The sequence below is a fragment of the Chiloscyllium punctatum genome, chromosome 17 (assembly GCF_047496795.1).
Source record: "Chiloscyllium punctatum isolate Juve2018m chromosome 17, sChiPun1.3, whole genome shotgun sequence".
NCBI lineage: Eukaryota > Metazoa > Chordata > Chondrichthyes > Orectolobiformes > Hemiscylliidae > Chiloscyllium > Chiloscyllium punctatum.
Window position 1 is genome coordinate 97,088,438 of NC_092755.1, and position 16,290 is coordinate 97,104,727.

Genomic DNA, 16,290 nt, shown 5'->3' on the forward strand with positions numbered 1-16,290 from the left:
TTGTTCAGCAACACTCCCTAGGACCTTACCATTAAGTCTGTAAGTCCTGCTAAGATTTGCTTTCCCAAAATACAGCACCTCGCATTTAAACTCAATCTGCCACGTCTCAGCCCATTGGCCCATCTGGTCCAGATCCTGTTGTAAGCTGAGGTAACCCTCTTCGCTGTCCACTACACCTCCAATTTTGGTGTCATCTGCAAACTTACTAACTGTACCTCTTATGCTCGCATCCAAATCATTTATGTAAATGACAAAAAGTAGAGGACCCAGCACCAATCCTTGTGGCACTCCACTGGTCACACGCCTCCAGTCTGAAAAACAACCCTCCACCACCACCCTCTGTCTTCTACCTTTGAGCCAGTTCTGTATCCAAATGGCTAGTTCTCCCTATATTCCATGAGATCTAACCTGCCAATCTTAACTAATAAATATTGTAATCAGTTCCATGGCCTGACACCCTATTGGACTTAGCGAGTCAAGAACGTCCTAGGTCTGATCTTTGATATGTGTTTACTGATGTTAGCTAGGGTAGTACTTGATGCGAATCAGTTAGACTGTGCTACTGAATTGTGAAAGAAAACATCAGCTTTGGTACTTTAATGTATTTAAGTTGTTAGGATGAGAACATGATGGAGTGCAAACTTGATGTTTCATATAGTTATGTGGCTTGATAACACTTTCTATTTAGACTTGAAGAATTATAATTTGAATGAGCTACATACAAATAGTGCTAAACTGCTCTCACTTGAGGCAAAAGTGAAGACTGCAAATGCTGGAGATTAAAGATTAGCGTGGTGCTATAAAAGCACAGCAGGTCAGGCAACATCCGAGGAGGAGGAGGAAAAATCGATGTTTTGGGCAGGAGCCCTTCATCAGGAATGAGGCTTGAAGCCTCTGGGGTGGAGAGATAAATGGGAGAGGGTTGGGCTGGAGGTGGCCAGGACCTGCATGTCCTTGGCAGAATGGGAGGGGGAGTTGAAATGTTCGGCCACGGGGCGGTGGGATTGTGTGGTGCGGGTGTCCCGGAGATGTTCCCTAAAGCGCTTTGCGAGAAGGCATCTAGTCTCCCAATGTAAAGGAGACCGCATCAGGAACAACGGATGCAATAAATGACATTTGCTGTCACTTGAACCTGATCTGTTATTTAATTAGGTCATTTCGCTGGAGATCATTTAAATAATAAGCTAGCAGAGATAAATTCCTTCAAAGAATTGAAAAATAAAGAATCAAGTTATTATTGGAGCGTTTGGTTAAAAATTTGTATTCATTTTTTTCTCACCTAGTTGCTATACCACTTCAGATGTGGGAGGTTCAGTATCGTCCATTTAGTTCCATTGCCATAGGACTTGCTGCAACAGGTAATTGGCTTCAAGATCCCAGGTAATGATGCAAGAAGTGATTCCACAAGGCCGTGTATCTTGCTTCAAGAAATATCTGATTTGGACTGGCCAAGTTGTTGCCAGCATCTCTGACCTTGAATATCCTTGGAGACCATCTATTTTTATTTGCCTTGATATAGCTGTGAAGTTTAAATCCTCATTTTTGTGGGGTTTCTGCAAGTTCAAGTTGGCCCACTGAATGAAAAGGGACATGTAGACTTCAAGCAACCATCATGGTCGAGGCCCAAATTAATTCAGAATTATAAAAGAAATGCTACAGTGAGTTGGATATTTTACTTACGCATTAAAAAGCTGGTCCACTGGTACAAATCATAATTAACAATGAAATACTGAACCTTATATTCAAAGGATCTGCAGTACAGAAATGGGAAAGTGATGCTCCTTCAGTTGTGCACAACATTGACAATGGTCCTCAAGAGCTTTGCAAAGAGTTTTAATCATCGTACCTCAGAAACGATACTTTGGTTTAGGAGGGAATTTGTTATATGTTCATCAGAATAATGCTGGGGTTTAGAGGGTTAAATTTGAGGACAAGATGCCTCAACTTTAGAAGGTTAAGTGATAACCTGACAAAGATAGTTTCTTCATAGCTACGCCTATCTTTGATCGAGGAATCGAGAATAGGAATCTTAAAATTGGAACTACCCCACTTAAGAGTAACATCAGAAAGGACATTTTTGCCAGTGAAATCTGGAACTACTTAAAGGCTGTGGATAGTGGGATTATTGAAGTTTTCAAAACTGAGTTCAATATATGTTTGTTATGTCAGTATATCAAAGGATTGAGTAAAAATGGAAGTAAGATCAAGCATGATCTAATAAAGTTGTGGAAAACCAAAAAGAGTTGAATGGGCTGATCCTGTTCCTTTTGATTAAATTTTTGTCGGTATACTTCCCTTCAGCTGTCCGTAATTTTCCTTTCAAAGTGTTTAAAATAAGTCATTTCGTCTTGGTAAACATCAAAATGTAATAAATCTTTCTGCTTTTAGAGCTAAACTACAGGAGGGCAGCATGGCAGGAATTGATTTATTTTTAAATGGAGACAGAGGACTGCCAATCTAAGGAGAAGGGATACTAATCTCCTGTGGGAGACATGTATTTGAAGGAGCTACAGTTTAAAGGAGAAAAAGATCTGAACATTTTTCTTCAGCAGTGGAGAATGGGTACAGAGCTGTACAGAGGATTGTGAATGCGAACAGACAATGGCAGTTCTCAATCGGAAAATCTCCATGTCCTGATTGGAAAAGCATTTCAAATATAAAAGGAGAAGGGACTTTAGAAAACAGTTGGAGGAAGGGATCTGTGGATCTTAGAGAAACCCAGAAGAAATATGGCTGCAGATCTTTTGGAGGCAGAGACTGTTGATTTCTGCAAATTTATAAGTGTTGAGATTCATCAAATGAGAAATATGTTTATTGAAAGTTTTTTGGATTGAGGGATACTGTACTGTTCTTGAATTAAAGTAATTTATCTAGTTTACTTTCTACTTAGTTAACTCGCGTTCTATCACTTGCCTTTTATTGTTTGGTTATGTTGACGTATATATAAACTGAGGTTAATCCAAGGGATACGGTTTTGTTCATAGCTCGGGTTCTGCGAACAGGGTTTTATGAGGAATGGTAAATCAGAAATAGAGTGCATCTGTGGAATGGTCATTTGCAAGGTGAGACATTCAAGGAAAAGGGATCAGTAAATAGAGCTGAAACATGCACTGAGTATCCTCGTTGTGAACTGGCTCCCGTCTGTTCATCCTCCCCCACTGATCACAACAAATGTTTGTATACTTTTACATTAAGCCATACTGCTCTCTAATTAAAACTAGAGAAATTTTTTTTTGCTGTGAGCAACAAGGAGCCAATCAGCGAAGCTTCCTTGAGTCAAGGAAAGAGCAGATTTATTAACTGACTGTTAAAGCAGAGGAAAATAAAAGCACTTGGGTTCTCTCTTTTCCTCTCTCTCTCTCTCTTTTAAGGGGAATAGTAAAGAAGAAGAAAGATTATACAGTTTAGAGGTCTTTGTGTGTCCTTGAGACAGCAGGACAACATGGTGGCTAGGTGGTTAGTGCTGGTGGCTCAGCAGTTAGCACTGCTGCTTCACTGCGCCTGGGACCTGGGTTCAATTCCACCCTCAGGTGACTATCTGTGTAGAGTTTGCCTGTTCTCCCCATAGATGCATGGGTTCCCTCCAGATGCTCTAGTTTCATCTCTCAGTCCAAAGATACACCAACTAGGTGGTTTGGCCATGCTAAATAGCCCATAGTGTCCAAAGATGTGCAGGCTGGGTGGATTAGCCATGGTAAATGCACAGTTACAGGGATAGGGTAGGTGTGGGTCTGGGTGGGATGCTTTTCAGAGGGTCAGTTTAGACTTGATGGGCTGAATAGCCTGTTCCCACACTGCAGGGATTCCATAATGATAACATAAGGTTTTATCCTGTGATTGGTTGTTAACAAGGTGATTTTCTGGATTAAGTCATAGCAAATTGTTCCAGTTGATGAAATTCTTGGTTCCTCGATTATAACAGTCACTGAAACAGTCACATTTTGTAACTAATATAAACCTCAGAGAGAAAATAGAGACAACAGCTTCTCTTCAATTATCAACCATACTGCTCTGAAAGCCTTTGCTGAAATACCAATTCTAGTGTTTATCTCTAAGAGGTTCTTTTGGATAGTCTCTCTGTGGCAACCATTGTGTCAATGTCTTCCTGAGATAGTGATAAGTTTCAAAGGATGAAAACCTGGCTATCATCCAATTAATCCATTACTACAAAGTGGTTTGATAATCCATTCTCAGACTTTCCCTTAATATAGTTACAAGGGTTCAGTTTTCCTCTTTGCATAATGAACTTTTGATTGAAATCTTTACTTCAGCAACACCTGAAATAAAGGAGTCTCACCCCTATGCAGGGACGGTTAAAGGTCTTTTTTCTGAGTTATACATTCTAAATACTTGATTTTCATGTGCAGGTAATTACCTCTTGTGTAGCCTTTTCCAGGTGTGGTAATTAGTCCCAGTTATTAGACATTCCTTTGTATTTTCCATTGAGCTTAGCTGATTTCAGGTCAGGTAGACTCTGGTAGCCCTTTTAAAGTGTCTCAACTCAAATGATAAATGTTTTTCTCTCACTCTGTAGTCTAAGGTTAACTGATTAAAATTTTAGGGAGATAACAACCTGTATTTTATTATCACGACATCCAGCTATATTAAACCTCTCTAACTGAGAATGTTAATCATTTTGTTTGAATATGATGTAAAGCTTATTTCGACTATTGAACCCTTTTGTTACAGTAGCATAGATCTCATCCTGTGCAAATAATCTAATCAAAGATCATGTTAGGTATCAGGAACTCTGATTAAACCACAAAACAGTTATTCAAACAGCACTTTGCTGTGGATCATCTTGTGATTTTGATAAAGCTATTGTATCCATCAGTTTCTCAGGTGGTCACAAGATGAATAATAAATTGCGGTTTTGGAAAGACAAACAAAGTTATTTAAAAATTAATGTTAAACTGTGTATTGTTTGTTACGCATTAAGCCTCCTTGAGGTGCAAAATGTGTTATTTGGAATTGACAATATGTCATGAGCTAAATCTACTGATTTAAACTATAATTTCTCACTCAACATTGCACAACCTAATCATTTTTGAAAGCAGACTTAGCCTGGTATGATCAGCATCACTCTACATCTTTTGCTGCAGCAATGGATCTGTCAATTAATACTTATACAATTTTGCAAATGTTACACTAGACAGTCACTATAAAGGGGAAAATTTTCATGCAGATTAATGATTTGACTGGAAGGAAACATGTTTCATAATTGTAAATGCTGTGATTAATTATGAAACTATCTTTTCCAATACTTAAAACTAAATATTGTCTTCTAATACTACTATAGTAAATTATACAGTCCTGTCTTTGTGTTCTTTTGACAATTAGTTTGAGGAATATGAAAATTAGTTATGTAATCTGAAGCAGTTTTCATATGTAGCAAAACTAGGACAACCACGTGGCTTGGGTTGACAAATGGTGAACTATATTCATGCCATACAAGTGTCAGACAATGACCAGCTGCAGCAAGAGAATTTAAACATTTCCAATTGACAGTCAATTACCATCATACATCTATCATCATTACTACCATTAACCAGAAACTGAACTGGACCAGATCTATGAACACTATGGCCATAGGCTTAGAATCCTGCACTAACTCTTCTCCTGACTTTGGAAAGAATGTCCACAATTGACGAGGCACAAGTGCAGCTCCAGCAACTCTGAAGAAGCTCAAACCCATCTATGACAATGCAAACCAAAATGAGTGCTTGATTAAAACCCCAACTGTTGCCTCCAATGCCCATTCAGTAGCATGCTTATACACTGGCAGCAGTGTGCATCATTGGATGTACTCTTGCAGTCCAGCTGTGTTGAAAGCTCATGCAAAACCTGTGACTACTATCTAGTAGGATGAAGACAGATGATGTTTGGGAACACCACCACCTCTGAAATTCCCTTCAAGCTGCACACCATTCTCACTTGGAACTATATTGCCATTCCTTCACACTCACTGAATCAACATTCTGGAACGTCCTTTCGAAAATCTATTGTGGGTGTACCTTTCCCTCAAACTACAGCAGTTCAAGACATCATCTCACCATTATTTTCTCCTGGGCAATAAATGCTAGCATGGCTACTACCAGCCACACCTGTGCATTGGGGGGAAATAAACCAACTGTTTATACTTAACAACAAAAATGATAAACTCTGCAAACAAGACTACAGTGGCATATAAATTTCAAGGGGAACAGAGATTTAGAGATCCAAGTAGAGAAATTGATCTAGCCTTTGTCTTTGGGAGTTGAAATGCAAAAACAGGTGGAAGTTCCATGAATGATAAAATTTGGTCAGACTTGATTTGCAGTATTGCACTGAATTCTGGGCACTGTACCTTCTTAATGATGTATTGGCTTAAGAGTTGCAGTTGCAACACAGATATGAAACCAGGGAACAGTAAAGACAATCAGATGTACTGTGACTGGATGGGGGTTTGCATAGTCAGCAAGGCGGCCACTGCCTGAATTCAATACTCTCAGCCTTACTGTCAGTGGGCTTTACTATAAAATCCAGCCTCATATTTACTACAGATAAATAACCTGCAGCTGCTGGAATCCAAAATAGACAGGCTGAAAGAACATATCAAGCCAGGCAGCATCAGGAGGTGGAGTAGTCGACGTTTCAGGTGTAACCCTTCTTCTGGGCTGGGGTTGGGTGTAGGGGTGCTGCAGATAAAGGGGGTGGCGGGGGCAGGGTGGTGAAGTGGGGATAGGTGAAGACAGGTAAAGGGTACAACCTGGTTGGTCAAGAGGAGGAATGAATCCAGTTGGTGGAAGGGAGTCTGGGGATGAGGAGGGAGGTTATTTGAAATTGGAGAACTCAATGTTGAGACCTCCAGGCTGTAGGCTGTCCAGGTACAAGTAATATTTGTGCCACAAGTGCTAGGCGATTACCATCTTCAAGAGAAAATAACCCTTTCCATGGTGCCCAATGGCATACCCATCATTAAATTCCCATCATCAACCTGAGTGCTATTGCCAGAAACCTAACAGGATCACCCATACCAGTAACATAGCTACAAATTTATCGAACTGAACCCACAAGGAAGTTTGTTGCAAAAGCAATGATGATGCCAAAAGAAATTGCACTAGCATTTGAAGAGAACAGACTCCCAGGACCACACACCAAACAGGGGAGTTGAACTGATTGGATTACTTTGTGGATCATTGAGGCCCTCCTGTGCTGTAAGTATCTCTGATTCTGAGAGCAGCACAAAGGTTGGGAATTCTACAGTGAATATCTTGTCACCTGGCTCCCCAAAGTCTAACCGTCAGCAACATAGCCATAGAGTCAAAGAGATATACAGCACAAAAACAGACCCTTTAGTTTAGGATATCTGGTCAGAATTAGACCAATCTCGTTCCATTTGCCAGCACCTGGCCCATATCCCTCTAATCACTTGCTATTCGTGTACCCATCCAGGTACCTTTTAAAAATTTTGATTGTGGCAGCCCATTCCATACATGCACCACCCTCTGCGTGAAAATGTTGCCTTTTAGGTCCCTTTTAATTTTTTCCCCTCTTATATTAAACCTATGCCCTCTAGTTCTGGACCCCTGATCCATACTCATGATTTTATAAACCTCCATAAGGTTACCCCTCAGCCTTACAAGCTCCAGGGAAAACAGTCCCAGCCTATTCAGCCTTGCTATAGCTCAAACCCTCCAATCCTGGCAACATCCTTGTAAATCTTTTCTGAACCTTCTCAAGTTTCACAACATCCTTCTGATAGGAGGGAGACAGGAATTGCACACAATATTCCAACAATGTTCTGTACAGCCACATGACCTCCCAACTCCCAATAAAGAAAAGCATACTAAACACCTTCACTATTCTATCTACCTGCGACTCCACTTTCAAGGAACAATGTCTCTTTGGAAAGAGTGTAAGTCCTGCTCTGAACTGCCTTTCCAAAATGCAGCAACTCACGTTTATCTAAATTAAACTCCATCTGCCACTTCTCAGCCCATTGGCCAATATGATCAAGACCCTGTTGTATTCCGAGGTAACCACCTTCACTGTCTCCTACACCACCAATTTTGGTGTCATCTGCAAACTTACTAATTACACCTCCTACATTCACCTCCAAATCATTTATATAAATGATGAAAAGCAGTGGACCCAGCACCGATCCTTGTGGCACATCACTGATCACAGGCCTCCAGTCTGCCACCACCCTCTGTCTTTTTTACCTTCGAGCCAGTTCTGTATCCAAGTGACTAGTTCTCCCTGTATTCCATGTGATCTAACCTTGCTAACCAGTTTCCCATGAAAAACCTTGTCAAACGCCTTGAAGTCCATATAGATCACGTCCACCACTCTGCCCTCGTCAATCCTCTTCATTACTTCCTCAAAAAACTCAAATCAAGTTTGTGAGACATGATTTCCAATTCACAAAGCCATGCTGACTATCCCTAATCAGTCGCTGCCTTCCTGTCCCTCAGGATCCCCTCCAACTTGCCCACTATGTCAGGCTCACCAGTCTATAGTTCCCTGGCTTTTTTTTTAGATTACTTTACAGTGTGGAAACAGGCCCTTCGGCCCAACAAGTCCACACCGCCCCGCCGAAGCGTAACCCACCCATACCCCTACATCTACATTTACCCCTTACCTAACACTATGGGCAATTTAGCATGGCCAATTCACCTGGCCTGCACATCTTTGGACTGTGGGAGGAAACCGGAGCACCCGGAGGAAAACCACGCAGACACGGGGAGAACGTGCAAACTCCACACAGTCAGTCGCCTGAGGCGGGAATTGAACCCGGGTCTCAGGCGCTGTGAGGTAGCAGTGCTAACCACTGTGCCACCGTGCCGCCCTTTTCCTTACCACCTTTCTTAAACAGTGGAAACAAAAATGTCAGCAAGAGGCCCAGCAATCAACTCCCTAGCTTCCCGAAGAGTTCTAGAATACACCGAATCAGGTCCTGGAAATTTATCCAACTTTGTGTTTTGAGACATCCAGCCCCACCTCCTCTGTAATATGGATATTTTTAAAGATGTCACCATCTATTTCCACACATTCTATATCTTCCTTGTCCTTCTCAACAATAAACGCTGATGCAAAATACTCGTCATGTCAGACGTGTGATGAAATACTCTCTACTTGCCAGGATGTGCAGCTCCAACAACATTTAACTACTAGAAAGTAGACTATTAGATCAGCATCCTATCCACCACTTTAAACATTCACTCCCTCCACACTAACAGTGCAACAGTATATACCACATGTAAACCTGCATTGCAGCAAACTTGTCAAAGTTTAAGACTTTGAGAGCACTTTCCAAACTTGAAACCTCTACTACCTAGAACAGCAAGGACAGCAAACATATGGAAATGTCACCACCTGAAAGTTCCCTCCAAGTCACAAACTTATATTACCATTTCTTCACTCTCACAAAAGATAAATCTTTGAGCTCCCTCCCCAACATAGCTTGCAGCAAGTTAAGAAGGTAGCTCACCACCACCACTTTAAGGGCAGTTAGCGATGGACACTTAATTGCTGGGCTGGCATGAGTCCCACAAGCAATGGATGAATAAGAAAAACAAACATTCTCCATAGAAAAGTGACATCACTTGCCAGAAAAAAAAAGTTGACTGTAAAATCCTTTGATATGTCCTAAGGTTATGAAAATGTTCACTTTATGCTTGAAGTAAGAATTCTCTTTAAAAACCATGTGTTATGACTGAGGTAAGAGGGATGCACTGTTTTGGTTTCTAGTGCCTGTACTCCACTGCTTACAATAAATGTTAAACTTAACCATGTTCATGATGTGGACAATTGTAGGTATTTTGTAGTCAATCTGTACAGCACTGATCCTCGTCGCACATAACTGGTTACAGGCTTCTAGTCCAAAAGACATCAATGTTTCAATAAAACTGTCTTAATCTATAGGACTTTATGCATTCAATATCTTGAAACAAAATTGTGGTAGAATATTGCTCAATGTGTTGCATAACTAGATGCATCAGCATAATGAAATATTTTAAGAGTCATAGTGATGTTAAGCATGGAATCAGACGCTTCAATCCAACTCATCCACCGGGAGCAGGTATCCTAAATTAATCTCGTCTCATTTTCCAGTATTTGGCCAATAACCCTCTAAACTGTTCCTCATCATGTACCCATCCAGAAGCTCTTTAAATGTTGGAATTGTACCAGCTTCCACTTCGTCTGACAGTTCATTCCAGACACACACCACCCTCTGCATGAAAAAGTTGCCCTTTAGGTCCCTTTTAAATTTTTCCCTGATCACCCGAAACCTATGTCCTCCAGTTCTTTACTCTCCCACCCCAGGGGAAAGGCCATGGCTACTCATCCTATTCATTTTATAAACCTCTATTAGGTCTCCCCTCAGCCTCCAAAGCTCCAAGGAAAATAGCCGTAGCCTATTCAGCCCCTCACTATGTCAAACCCTCCAACCCTAGCAACAATCCTGTAAATCTTTTTTATTTTTTAAGATTGTTAGAATGAGAAAGATGTAGGAGACTAATGTGGCTTGGTGTATTTATTAAATTGATTCCCAAGCCAGCCTCTCTAGTCATTTTTTCACTTCGATCACTTGTATGTCACCTCAATGACAGATGTGGCCACATTGGAACTAAAGGAAAACCACCAGAAATACTTTGACAGAACTCCTTACAGTACTTAAGTTCAACATACAAAGTAATAGAAATAGGGATGTGCCCAGGGTATATTCCCTGTACCTGAGCATTATAATCGAGCCAGTGTCATAGTAGAGCCTGCAGTAAAGAGCTATGTAACATCTAGCAGCTATCAACTGTAAAATGTCCCTCAGATAAATTGATCTGGCAATTCGATGACAATTAAATTTCTAAAAAGAGGGAAATTGATCAGGGAAAGAGGCTGCTTAGTGAGGTGGATTTTGGGGGAGGGGGAGAAAATTAAGTCAGGGCTGATTTCTTCCTCTTGACTGTATATTCAGATAACTAAGTGTAAAAAACATAAGTTATAGGTTGTACATAACACCATATTTGGTTTCCCCAAGTGGATCCTTGCCAACATTAAAATCCTCATGACAAATAATTCTCGAAGTGGAGTCACAGGTGGATAGGATAATGAAGGCAGTGTTGGTATGCTTTCCTTTATCGGTCAGAGCATTTAGTAAAGGAGTTGGGAGGTCATGTTGTGGCCATACAGGACATTGGTTAGGGCACTTTTGGAATATTGTGTGCAATTAGATTAGATTCCCTACAGTATGGAAACAGGCCCTTCGGCCCAACAAGTCCACACTGACCCTCTGAAGAGTAACCCATCTATTCCCCTACCCTATATTTACCCCTGACTATGAGCAATTTAGTATGGCCAATTCACCTGACCTGCACATCTTTGGATTATGGGAGGAAACCGGAGCACCTGGAGGAAACCCACGCAGACACTGGGAGAATGTGCAAACTCCACACAGACAGTTACCCAAGGCAGGAATTGAACCCGGGTCCCTGGCGTTGTGAGGCAGCAGTGCTAACCACTGAGCTACAGTGCCACCCTATTGTCATCTTCCTCCTATCAGGAGGACATTGTGAAACTTGAAAGGGTTCAGAAAAGATTTACAAGAACGTTGCTGGGGTTGGAGGGTTTGAGCTTCAGGTAGAGGCTGAATAGGCTGGAGCTGTTTTCCCTGGAGAGTCAGAGGGATAAATATACAAGGTCTTTTCCCTGGGATAGGCGAGTCCAGAAGTAGACAGCATAGGTTTAGGGTGAGGGGAAAGATATAAAAGGGACCTAAAGGACAACTTTTTCACACAGAGCATGGTGCGTGTACGGAATGAGCTGCCAGAGGAAGTGGTGGAGGCTGGTACAATTACAACATTTAAAAGAATAGGAAGGGTTTAGAAGGATATGGGCCAAGTGCTGGGAAATGGAACTAGATTATTTTAGGATATCTGGTCAGCATGGACAAATTGTACTGAATGGTCTATTTCGTGCTGTACATCTGTTACTTTATGAAGGTGTTAGACCCCTTGTTTGCATATGCAGAGTGTCTATGCCTTTTTCATAAGTGTAAAAACATCAGCTTTGTCCCTTTTAAAATGTGATGAGCAATACACAAAAGTGTTTTTTTACTTTTTGTCCATCATAGTGGAGGCTATTATTCCTGCTCACACCCCAAAATGAGCACAATAGGCTCTCCAGCTCTCCAATGGCAATGTTATTTTTGCAGAAGATGGCAGCATTTGTCAGTTTATAAATGAAAATCAATTAAAATAGTTTTGAATCAATAAGTTTAGTATGTCTGGAATTAGTTTTCCTTCAGAGGTTTGTGAAGTGGTTTCCATGCTATTTGGTTTAAATCCAATTTGAGAAGAAACTCCAACTGCATCTCCAAAGACAGTTATTATATGGTAATGAACTTGATTACAGACAGTACAGCAAAAGCTGTACAAGATTAGAACAAGACTGTAGGGTAGAATGATGGCCCAAGGCAAGCCTTTTCAAGAGCCTTCAGCAAAGAGAAAGAGCAATTAAGCAAGGGAAGGTTAGAATTAGAAAAGTAAAGAGCTAAAGTTTGTGCCACAAATGGTATGATGGAGGAAGGGTAGAAAATACACTCAAACATGCATCAGACTGCGAAGGGTTATGATAATAGAGTGAATTATGAAAATAGAGTGCCATTTATTCAAAACTGAGGTGATTTGATAAGAGAACCAGGAGAACATTCAGAATTCTAGAAGAGTTGATTTTTTTTTATGCTAAAACTCCCCTTTTATTTTAACTGCGCAGTTTTTAGATTTTTTAAAAAAAATTTTTTCAGTTTTTTTTTCTTTTTTTAAATATAACCCCCACACTACCGCCTAACTGCGGTAGTGCTTATTTTTTCCCCAGCACCCATGGTGTGTGTGTGTACACCTGTGAGACACAGTGCAAGACACAAAGTGCATGAATCTTTATTCAGTTTCCACCACCAGGAAGATAGGAAAACACCCAAGTGGCCAGTGACAAGCACTGCCCTTCAAACCAAAGGGCAATGCTATGTGATCAAAAAGGTGAAGGGGAGGGTAGGGATTAAATCAAAATAGAGTTGGACGGGGAAATAATACACTCCACTCCCTGCGGCGCCCACCTCTCCCTAAGAGTTGATGTTTATGTTGGTAGATCTCAGGTGCAGGGCATTGATGAAACGAAGAATTGATCTGACTGAAATATAAATGGGAAACATTGGAGTTGAGGGAGGAATAGAGATGAGTGATAGATCAGTGAAATTAGATAGTTTTGATTGTAGAATTGAGTCATTGAGACTCAAAATGTTAGCTTGCTCTCTCCACAGATGTTGCCTGACCCGCTGTGATTTCCCAGCAGTTTTTGTTTTCAGTGGGGATTGATTATTGAACTTATTGGCATTATGGAACTGTGTTTAGGACATCTTTTCCTACTGACAGTCTGAAAAACCAATCCAACAATCAGGACTAATTATGTCAGTTATAAGTGCATAGAATGACAATTCTCTGGCTCCTGGGCAGGTGGACAGACTGTGTGAATAATACAGCAGCAGAAAGCCTACAGACTTTAAAAGGAGACAGACAAAGTAGTAACATATAAGCTGCTGTCTCCAACCAGTGACTGAGAATGAACTGTTAGTGTGCCAACTGCCATGTCTGCAGTAAAGAACCGAAAGGACACTTCATTAAGTACTGTAGACTAGTTCCATCAAATTGCGTTCACTAGTTTTTTCCTTCACCCTTAACATTTTCTTTGTTTGTCGATCTCATGGCTGCATGTGTCTGGGTTTAAGATAGGGTTAAGTGTAAGAGCTATTCATATTTTGTGTTTGGAATTGATTTAAAATTTTTTTAAAAAGTAGTTCCTTATTAAGTACAGAAACCTGGTCAGCATTTTCTGACAACTTAAGTTTGTCCGACAGAAACTGGAAATTTAAAGTAATTTGATTAAATCTTTAACTTTAGTGATAACCCAGGGTTCGAGTATCAGCATGTTTCCAAAGTAGTTTATGTCACTGCTTCAAAGTCCTGGAACTTCCTAATAAATTTGGAAAAAAAACCCTTAATCTCTTGATTCAGGCCCACTGCTAGCTTCAAAGGTAATTATGAATAACTTGTCAACAAAACTCTCATCCAAAATGATTTAAAAAACCATCTGTCCCAGTCAAAATAGACAGGCAACCTAAAACAGAAAATAATAGCACACCATGACAAACACCAAAGGAGTCTAAAAAATGACAAAAGGTGGTAGATGTTTAGAACACTCTTCCACAAATGATAGTGAATGCTGGATCAGTTGTTAATTTTGAATCTGAGAATGTTTGTTCAGCAAAGAAATATTCAGGAATCTGGGCCAAAGGCAGGTACATGAAGTTATGCCACACATCAGCCATGATCTCATTGAAAGGTGCAACAGGCTCAAGGGGATGAATGACCTACTCCTGTTCCTATGTTGTATGCTCAATGTTCAGATTATCATATCAGCTCCAGGAATTGATATAATCTGCAGTTATATTGCAGCATTCTTGTGATTTGCTGAAACTGTGGGTCATTGGGAAAGTGTAACAAGTTAAATATGATTGGAGTTGGTGTATATTTTAAAAATTCAAATTGATATTTATGAAATAATAGCTTGTTAATGGTGCACACCATTTTGGTTTGAAAGCAGGGATGAGCTTTATGGAATCACATGTACCAATTGGTCAGATAGAGATGAGCAATTGTTTTCCCCCAATTGGTAGTTATAATAGAGAGAGAAAGAAAAAAAAAAGCTTGATTTTTTTTGTAGTAAAACTTGTTCAGGACACCATTTGTTATCTTTACTGCAGGGCTTCCCAAACTGTTGGTTGGGGTAGTTAGGTGAGGTTTTGAATTCGCAAGTTGATGGCCTTGTAGTATATTACTAGACTGTTAATCCAGAGATCCAGAAAGAGTTCTGGGGACCCAGGTTCAAATTCCACCATGGCAGATGGAATTTGGATTCAATAAAGTATCTGAAATTAAGAATTTGTGATCATGGATCCATTGTCAATTGTCAGAATCATCTGGTTCACTAATGTCCTTTAGAGAACAAAGCTGCCATCCTTACGTGCTCTGCCCTATGTGCTTCCAGACCCACAGCAATGTGGTTGATTCTTGACTGCCTTCTGCACAATTAGGGTTGGACAATAAATGCTGCCTGCCCTCAACCATGAATGAATAAAGGAAAAAAGTTCTGAGGCAGCAACAGTTTTGAAGTTTGGCTTGATTTCAGACAGCTGGGAGAGTCTTTTAAATGATTATGCATTTTAGAGGTGGGTGCAGCCTAAGAAGCTTTGAGGCTTGATTGCTGGTGCAAATAGGTTAGGTTTTTGAGATCCCCACCTTTCAACAACTCCACATAACTTCTGTGCTCCCATCCCTCTATCACAGCTAGTGTACTAGTTAGTCTGTTCAACAATTGGGCTCACATTGATTTTAAGGTATTACAAGTCAAGCTGGGGAGAAAATGTTTGGAAAACACAACTATGGATAGAAGATACTGCTCTAGTGAGTGGAAGTTTTTGAGCACAAAATGTCTATTTCAAACTACATTGAAAATAGTTCTCCTTCTACTCTACAAACTTTCTATGTTCCCATATACTTTCCAAAGGTGACAAAACCATCTACAAAAATTAAATACAAAAATATGTAGATACCAGGGATTTAAAATTTTAAAAAAGTTGGGAGAAACAACTGACGTTCCAATTCCTTTGAAGTCTTTCAAATTATATTTGATTTACAGTACTTATTGCTACTTGTTGTGCCACATTTCATACTGGGCACTTAAATTTGATTCTTGTACGAAAAATCCTAAGGTCAATTTTACGATTGATGGCATTTCCTCAATGAACATAAGACTTAAAAATCACAATACCCCATCTTTAAAACTCAACTGCGTGTTCCTAGATAACCTATTATCTCTCTCATAACACACGACATTAGGACATCTGTACTCTAATTCTTCTTCCTCAGCATCTCCAAATTCGAGTCATTGCACTGGATCTACTGCCTTCAGCTAATACAAGCTGCTATGAGCTCTGGAAATACTTCCCTAAACCGCCTTTACCTCGGAGAAAAAAACCGTTGCAACGACCAAACCTTCGGTTATTTTTCGTATATCAGGCGACCGATAACGGTTCGGAATATTTCATTGCACGTTAAAGGTGCTGAACAAACACTAACTTATCGCCGAGGACAGGTCAGGTCAGGTCAGGTCGGCCGTCAATATTGTTTACTGCAGTTGGCCGTTTGAAACAGCGAAGATACTCCCAAGACCATCACGCATCTGCCCTCAGAAGGG

At 40.4% G+C, this 16,290-nt stretch overlaps 1 protein-coding gene and 1 long non-coding RNA gene across 5 annotated transcripts in view; one reads left to right on the forward strand and one right to left on the reverse strand.

Moving 5' to 3' along the window:
- LOC140488168 (uncharacterized) overlaps positions 1–4,906 on the forward strand; it is an 18,798-nt gene extending 13,892 nt beyond the window's left edge. For 2 of the 3 annotated variants that reach the window (XM_072588023.1, XM_072588024.1), the window contains one exon: positions 1,284–4,906. In XM_072588023.1, coding sequence (XP_072444124.1) covers positions 1,284–1,384 — 101 coding nt within the window. In that variant the 3' untranslated portion in view covers positions 1,385–4,906. The remainder of the gene's footprint in view (positions 1–1,283) is intronic. The other variant, XR_011963005.1, reaches the window with a different exon arrangement.
- The window catches only part of LOC140488169 (uncharacterized), a 21,280-nt gene extending 4,996 nt beyond the window's left edge, over positions 1–16,284 (reverse strand). Inside the window, exon 1 of one of the 2 annotated variants that reach the window (XR_011963007.1) lies at positions 16,173–16,284. This is a non-coding gene — a long non-coding RNA (uncharacterized lncRNA). Of the gene's footprint in view, positions 1–16,056 lie in introns of both variants that reach the window. The other variant, XR_011963006.1, reaches the window with a different exon arrangement.
- Between the last annotated feature and the right edge of the window lie 6 nt (positions 16,285–16,290).